Genomic DNA, 8181 nt, shown 5'->3' with positions numbered 1-8181 from the left:
ACTATCAACAAAAGGAAAAGGCCACCTACAGAATGGGAGAATATATTTGCAAACTATTTGTCCAATAAGAGGTTAATATCCAAAATAGACAAAGAACTCACATAACTCTACATCAAAAAAACAAACAACCGGATTTTTTAAAATGGGCAGAAAACCTGAATAGATGTTTTTCCAAGAAAGACATACAGATGGCCAACATGCACATGAAAAGATGCTCAGCATCACTAATCATCAGGGAAATCAAAGCAAAACCACAATGAGATACTACCTCACATCTGTCAGAATGGCTATTATCAAAAAGATTACAAATAACAAATGTTGGTGAGCGTGTGGAGAAAAGTGAACTCTCTTGCACTGTTGGGAATGCAAATTGGTTCAGCTAATATGGAAAAGAATATGGAAAAAAATAGAACTACCATATGACCCAGCAGTTCCACTCCTGAGTATTTATCTGAAGAGAACAAAAACACTAATTCAAAAAAAAATGCACCTGTATGTTCATTGCAGCATTATTTACAATAGCAAAGATATGGAAGCAACCTAAGTGTCCATCAGTAGATGACTGGATAAAGAAGATGTGGCACATATATAATGGAATACTACTCAGGCATTAAAAGGAATGAAATTTTGCCATTTGCAACAACATGGATGGACATGGAGGGTATTATGCTAAGTGAAATAAGTCAGACAGAGACATATACTGTATGGTTCCACTTATATGTGGAATCTAACAAAATAAAACAAATACACAAATATAACAAAGCAGAAACAGAGTTACAGATACAGAGAACAAACAGGTGGTTGCCAGAGGGGAGGAGTAGGAGAAGGAAAGAAATAGGTGAGAGAGATTAAGAGGTACAAACTTCCAGCTGCAAAATAAATGCCACAAGTATGAAATGTACATTGGCGGGAATATAGTCAATAACTATGTAATATCTTTGTATAGTGACATATTGTAACTAGACTTATTGTGGTGATCAGTGTGGAATATATAGAAATATTAAATCTCTAAGTTGTGTAACAGGAAATAACATAGTGTAGAAGTCAATTATGTATATGTATAACTAATTCATTTTGTTATAAAGCAGAAACTAACACACCATTGTAAAGCAATTATACTCCAATAAAGATGTAAAAAAAATTATACTTCAAAAACAAACAAACAAATTTTAAAACTCATAGAAAAAAAGATCAGATCTGTGGTTACCAGAGGCAAGGGTTGGGCGGAGGGGGAATTGGATGAAGGCAGTCAAAAGGTACAAACCTCCAGTTATAAGGTAAGTAAGTACTAGGGATGTAATGTACAACATCGTAAATATAGTTAACACTGCTGTATGTTTTATATGAAAGTTGTTAAGAGAGTGAATCCTGAGTTCTCATCTCAAGAAAAAAAAGTGTTTTTTTCTATTTCTTTAATTTTGTATCTATATGAGATGATGGATGTTCCCTAAACATATTGTGATAATCACTTCATAATATATGTAAATCAAATGATTATGCTGTACACCTTAAACTTATATAGCGCTGTATGTCACTTATCTCTATACAACTGGAAGAAAAAAATTATCTGTCATTTACATGATGCAATTATGTGCAGAGATTAGAGAGAATAAGGGTGATCTGGACATGCCAATGGGGAAAGACTTTTAATACATTATTGTTAATAATTTAATTTTAATTAACTTTATTAATTCTCTTTTATTCTTGAAAGCATGCTGTACAAGAAAATGATCCCCTTTGTATAATTTATAGCATTGACACATATATGGGTAAGTGTATTTTTTTTTCCTGGAAGGAATCACAGGTTTTGCTTTTTACCTTTGGAGAGAGAAAATGAGATGGGAAGGGAAGGAGTGAGATTTTCCCTTTTCATTTTGTACTTCTCTGGAGTAAAGTTAAAGGACTTGAAAACTTTTACCTTGGATTTATATTATATTTTAACATTTTTTTTAATTTGCCACTCAACTGTTTGTAATGAAATTATGGTCTCAGCTATGAATGCCCCTTTCAATATATGTTCTGTGATAAACAACAGAATTCCTTTAAGCGTGTCTCCTTTACAGTGAGCGAGATGTGAACACTTTCTTAATCGAATGCACTGGAGGGATGCTGCATTAGCAAGGGGCTTTCATGCCATTTTCCAGGGTTGGAGGGGTGGATGTGAGGACATAGGCTAGAGCCTGCCCCAGCCATGGCCAAGAGCGCTGTCCCTCTGTAACCCTGCTGCCTCGGCCTTCGTAGGATAACCTTTTCACAAAACTCAAAAACTTGAGGGACTTCCCTGGTGGTGCAGTGGTTAAGAATCTGTCTGCCAATGCAGGGGACACAGGTTTGAGCCCTTGTTTGGGAAGATCCCACATGCCACAGAGCGACTAAGCCCATGCGCCACAACTACTGAGCCTGCACTCTAGAGCCCGTGAGCCACAACTACTGAGCCCGTGTGCCACAACTACTGAAGCCCACACGCCTAGAGCCCGTGCTCCACAACGAGAAGCCACCACAATGAAAAGCCCGCACACCAACGAAGAGTAGCCCCTGCTCACCACAAATAGAGAAAGCCTGCAAGCAGCAATGAAGACACAACCTAGCCAAAAATATAATTAATTAATTTTAAAAAAACAAAAAAAAAACTTGAGCCTCAGGGCAGCCTACATTCTCTAAAGGGCTCCTGCCCAAGCCAGGGCCCCAGACCACCCACACTGATGGGCTGTGCCCTTTCCTGCATCCCAGAAGCTGGGCTATTGCTTGTCCAGTGACTCCAGAACAGCTCCAGTTTACCCAAATCAGCCAACTTCTCTGCTATCCCATGGTAGAACCACACTGCTATGGACTGACTTGTCTTCCCCCCAGAACTCATATATTAATTAAGTCCTAACCCCCAGTGCAATGGTATGTGGAGATGGGGCCTTTGGGAGGTAAATAGGGTTAGCTAAGGTCATGGGGGTGGGTCCCTTACGGTGCGATTAGTGCCTTGTCAGAAAGCTTGCTTTCCTCTCCCTCAGTGATGTGAGGACACAGCCAGAAGGTGGCAATCTGCAAGCAAGGAAGAAAGCCCTCACCAGGTAACCTAATCAGCAGGCGCCTTGATCTTGGATTTACCAGCCTCCAGAACTGTGAGATAAATTCCTGTTGTTTAAGCCTCCCAGTCTTGGTATTTTGTTATGGCAGCCCAAGCTGACAATTATACACACGTTCTCCAATGAAAGCTGAATTCCTCCTAAGGGATTGTCCTTTTTTGGGTATGCTCCCTCAGCCCTAGGGTACCAAAGTGTCTTTACATCATAGGGTTACTCATTTATCACAATTAATAATTCTTTATGTTATACTTCCTCTATTTAACCTCCTGTGTGATTTCTGTCTCCTGATTGGACCCGAACTGCTTCACCAATATTTTCTATCTTAGCACTTACTTATTTCATAGCACTTATCCTAATTTGTAATTTTTTTAATTTAATTACTTGTTGCTTGTGTGTCTCCCACTAGACCATACACTCCATGGTGACAAGGACCGTGTCTCTCTTCTGTATCTTTTTCAGTACATAGTCGGTACTTGGTAGACCCTTACTGACTAAGTGGAAAGCAGTAAAGCGTAGTGATTAAGAGCGTGGATTCTGGAGCCATACTCTGTGGGTTAAAATCCTGGCTCAGCCTTTTAAAAACTGTGACCTGGAGCAGAGTACTTAACTATGCTTCAGTTTCCCCATCTGTAAAATGGGGATAATAATGGTACCTACCTCATAGGACTTTTGTGAAAATTAAATTGGTTAATATACATAAAACTTCTAGAAGAGTTCCTGACACATAGAAAGTGCTGTATATACTATGTTATGTGAAGAAAGGTCAAAGGACATGAAGGTAGTCTGGTGACTGGTGGAAGGATCATCATCTTCAAATATCTGAAGGACTATCATGTACAAGACCCAATTAGACAAAACTCCAACAGAAATGGAAAAGTATAGAAAAGAAGGTGGGCTAATAACAAAGCATTTGAAATGGCTTTAGCCGTCCTAAAGTGACCAGTCATTCTGGTTTGCCTGGCTCTGTGTAGGTTTTAAAACTGAAAGTCCTACCCTGGGAGACCACTTGGTCCCAGGCAAACCACAGGGCTGATCACTCTAGCTGTCCCCAACAAGACTTTCTTCATGAAGTAGTGAGTATCCCTTCCTGACAGATTTGAGCAAAAGCCAAAGAGCCATGGTTCAGGGATGTTAGAGAAATTATTCCCATGTGAGGAAGAAACTGGGACTAGAAGAACTTTAATCCAGATAAAAAAGCATATTTTAACAGAAAAGTAACATGCATCTGGAGACAGGAAAACCCTAGTTCAAATTCTGGCTCTGCCACTTATAAGCTGTGTGATCTTGGATAACTTAACTTCCTGAGCCTCAGTTCCTCAATCTATAAAATAGGAATAATCGTCCCTAACTTGTAAGGTTGTCATCTGGATTAGATATAATGGATGTAAAGTGATTTGCACAGTGTCTGACGTAATGTAAGTATTCAGAGGTCCAACTCTAGGATTCTCTAAGCCCAGGGTTTCTCAGCAGCGGTTCTCTAAGTGTGGTCCCTGGACCAAGAACACCAACATCACCAGGAACTCATTAGAAATGCAAATTCTCCATCTCACCCCACACCTACTGAATCAGAAACTGGGATTGGGACCCAGAAATCTGAGTTTTAACTAGCTCTCCAGGTGATGCTTGTTACATTAAAGAGTTTGAAAAGCACTGCTGTAAGCAACAGTCCTGTCTCTGAAACAGAAGAATGGGTAATCTCTCCAAAACTTGAAAAGTTTTCCCTTTATCCCACCATAATATAAAATTATTTTAAAATAAGAATAGTGCTGAAATGTTGATCCAAATGCCTTTTAAAATTACATATATATGTAAACAGGCTTTGTAAACAGGCTTCACTGGCAGGAGTCATCTATACTCTGGGGTAAATATTGATATTTCAGTATGACCGGGCCTTGGCATGCCCTCAGCGAAAAAGCACTGATAAATTGGCTTACTTTGGTTACACTGTGTAAACCACTAACTTGACCAATCATAAACTACACAGTTGAGTTGATTTCCCACACTCATAGAGGGGGTAAGTCGGTAGGATAGCTGGAAAAGAATTTCTTAAGTTGTTATAACATACTTCTTTAGGCGGAAAGTCACCCTGAGGGTAAGTAAAAAGAATTCTCACTGGAGTGCACATTAATTTTTTCTCTGCCCTAACAAGTCCCAGAATATAGTGGTATGTTTATCACATACACAAATCTGGACAAAGAATCAGGTAAAAGTATTTTTAAACTGTTCTAAACTCATTTTATAAACAGACATCTTTTAATATACAAAATCTAAGATAACTCAGTCAAAATAATCCATCTTTCCTTGAATCTGAAATGCTTCTCATGATTTTTAGGGATGAATGAGAAGAACAATCTTCACTTTTCAAAGTTCTGAGAATATCTTCAAAATATTTATTTAAACACTCAAGCAGAAAGCTTCATCTACACAAAGCAATGGTATGCAAATTCCTTGTGTACATTTGCTTTTGGAAGCAATATCCTTTGCTGTGCTTCCAACTGTGGCTTTTATCAAGCAATTCAAAATCTATTTATGTACTGAGAATTCTAGGCTCCTTACACTGTGAGAGGGGAGTATTTGAAAAATATTCTGACCTTGAGGAAAGTCAGAGGGGAGAAAAGACTACATTCAAAACAGGTATTTTAGGAACTTCCCTGGTGGTGCAGTGGTTAAGACTCTGAGCTCCCAATGCAGGGGGCCCAGGTTCGATCCTTGGTCAGGGAACTAGATCCCCCATGCATGCCACAACTAAGGAGCAGGAGAGCCTCAACTAAGAAGCCTGCCTACCACAAGTGAGACCCAGCACAACCAAATAAATAAATAAAATATATTTTTTTAAATAGGTATTTTAGGGCTTCCCTGGTGGTGCAGTGCTTAAGAATCCACCTGCCAATGCAGAAGACACAGGTTCAAGCCCTGGTCCAGGAAAATCCCACATGCCACGGAGCAACTAAGCCCATGCGCCACAACTACTGAGCCTGCACTCTAGAGCCTGCGAGTCACAACTACTGAGCACTCGTGCCACAACTACTGAAGCCTGCGCACCGCAACGAAGAGTAGCCCCTGCTCGCCGCATCTAGAGAAAGCCCGCGCGCAGCAACGAAGTCCCAACGCAGCCAAAAATAAATAATAATTAATAAAATAAATATATTTTTTAAAATCTTTAAAAAAAGAAAAGGTATTTTAGCTTGTTTCCCTGCTGATAGCAGTCTTGCAAACACGGTGAATGTTCCTAAAACCAGCCGGACTTTCTGCAAGAAGTGTGGCAGGCACCAACCCCACAAAGTCACACAGTATGAGAAGGTCAAGGGAAAGCGGCATTATGACAGGAAGCAGAGTGGCTATGGTGGCCAGATTAAGTCGATTTTCCAGAAAAAGGCTAAAACTACAAAGACAATTGTGCTGAGGCTTGCATGCGTTGAGCCCAACTGCAGATCTAAGAGAATGCTGGCTATCAAGAGGTGTAATAAACACTTTGTGCTGGGAGGAGATAAAAAAAGAAAGGGCCAAGTGACCCAGTTCTGAGTTTATTTTGTTTTATTACGAAGAGAATAAAAATTTGAGATTGTTTACTTTTAAAAATAGGTATTTTAAATATACTGTGATATACGGACTTAGAGAACAGACTTGTGGTTGCCAAGGGGGAGGGGGTCGGGGGAGGGATGGAGTGGGAGGCTGGGATTAGCAGATGTAAGCTATTATATATAGAATGGATAAACAACAAGGTCCTACTGTACAGCACAGGGAACTATATTCAATATTCTGTGATAAACCATAATGGAAAAGAATATTTTAAAAAATGTACATATATGTGTAACTGAATCACTTTGCTGTACAGAAGAAATTTTTTTTACATCTTTATTGGAATATAATTGCTTTACAATGTTGTGTTAGTTTCTTCTGTATAACAAAGTGAATCAGCTATATGTATACATATATCCCCATATCCCCTCCCTCTTGCGCCTCCCTCCCACCCTCCCTATCCCACCCCTCTGGGTGTACAGCAGAAATTAGCACAACATTGTAAATCAACTATACTTCAATTTTTTTAAATGTAAAAAAAATAAATAAATAAGTATACTGTGATATATACTGTCTTCCAAACTGAATATAGTTCAATGCCAAGCTATTTTTGGAGACAATAAGACGAACAGGCGACAGATTCTTGAATGATATTAACAAGGAAGGTTTCCTGGAGGAGATGGGACACGATAAAATAAAATTTATATTTTAAAGAAACATAAAATTCTTTCTGTCCATTTGGGCCTCCTCCCTCCCTCCCTAATGTGCAGTGTGCATCTGCATCACACGTTAACCAGAGCTCCTCAAAGATGGGATGCCTACTCGACACTAAACATCAATTTTTTTTCTTTCTTCTGATGCGAGCAACATAACTTCTCAGAAGATTCACATTTCTTCCCAACTCTGTAGGTGGTCATAGTGACTTAACAGCTCGATTTGTACATGTTTATCTGGACTATGTATCTTTGGTGAACTTTAGGTAAAATATCAGTGTACCATTTTGATGTATTTGTCTTGCAAACGTATTGCTATATGACTGTGCCTTCGACTTCTAACAGGTGGAACAGTTCTCAGAACTTCTGAGAGTCTGTCTCGTGGGTTATCATCCTCAGTTTGGCTTAAACAAAATCCTCTTTCTTCTTCTTAACTTGATTGCTAATTGAATATTTGTCGACAGACACATGATGGATGTCAAAGAATTGGTAAGTTTTAATGCTGGGATGTATTCATTTGTCACTGGCCTTTAAAGAGCGTAATTCTTGCCATTAAGATTTTGCTTGAAACGCTTCCCACATTCTGCCTACTCAAATCCTACCCATCTTTCAAAGCCACTTCAAAGTCCATCTTCTTTCCTTCCTTCAACAAGGATCAATAATAAAATCCTTAAAATAAGAAGGGATCTTGTGCTTCCTACCTTTGGGGACAAAAAGAAAGAGAGGAAGTGAAGAGTTTGAGAGTGTGTGTCCTATCTGAAGTGAGCAAACTCCAAGGGATAGAGAGTTGGTTGCAGTTTCCAAAGTAAAGTCACATAAGTATTGGCCTATCACTTTACACCTCATCTTATTTCCATAACGGTCCCAGGAGA

At 39.2% G+C, this 8181-nt stretch overlaps 1 protein-coding gene across 1 annotated transcript; it reads left to right on the top strand.

Annotated features, from left to right (window-relative positions):
* The first annotated feature begins 2886 nt into the window (after positions 1–2886).
* On the top strand, positions 2887–6599 carry LOC113625179 (60S ribosomal protein L36a-like). Its single transcript, XM_027115676.1, has 3 exons — positions 2887–2915; positions 3003–3062; positions 6284–6599. The coding sequence occupies exons 1-3, from the start codon at positions 2887–2889 to the stop codon at positions 6597–6599; spliced, it is 405 nt and encodes a 134-aa protein (XP_026971477.1).
* The last annotated feature ends 1582 nt before the right edge of the window (positions 6600–8181 follow it).

The sequence above is a fragment of the Aethalodelphis obliquidens genome, unplaced genomic scaffold, assembly GCF_003676395.1.
Source record: "Aethalodelphis obliquidens isolate GAN/ISIS:26980383/991018 unplaced genomic scaffold, ASM367639v1 scaffold14, whole genome shotgun sequence".
Taxonomy (NCBI): domain Eukaryota; kingdom Metazoa; phylum Chordata; class Mammalia; order Artiodactyla; family Delphinidae; genus Aethalodelphis; species Aethalodelphis obliquidens.
The sequence above is the reverse complement of the archived record's forward strand: the minus strand, read 5'-3'. Positions and strand labels throughout refer to the sequence as shown.

Bases quoted from the DNA above. Each gene is read 5' to 3' on its own strand.
- LOC113625179 (XM_027115676.1), top strand. From the start codon at position 2,887: ATGGTATGTGGAGATGGGGCCTTTGGGAG. The intron at 2,916-3,002 runs GTAAATAGGGTT...CCTCTCCCTCAG, and splicing joins GGAGATGGGGCCTTTGGGAG to TGATGTGAGGACACAGCCAG. The intron at 3,063-6,283 runs GTAACCTAATCA...TGCTGATAGCAG, and splicing joins AGGAAGAAAGCCCTCACCAG to TCTTGCAAACACGGTGAATG.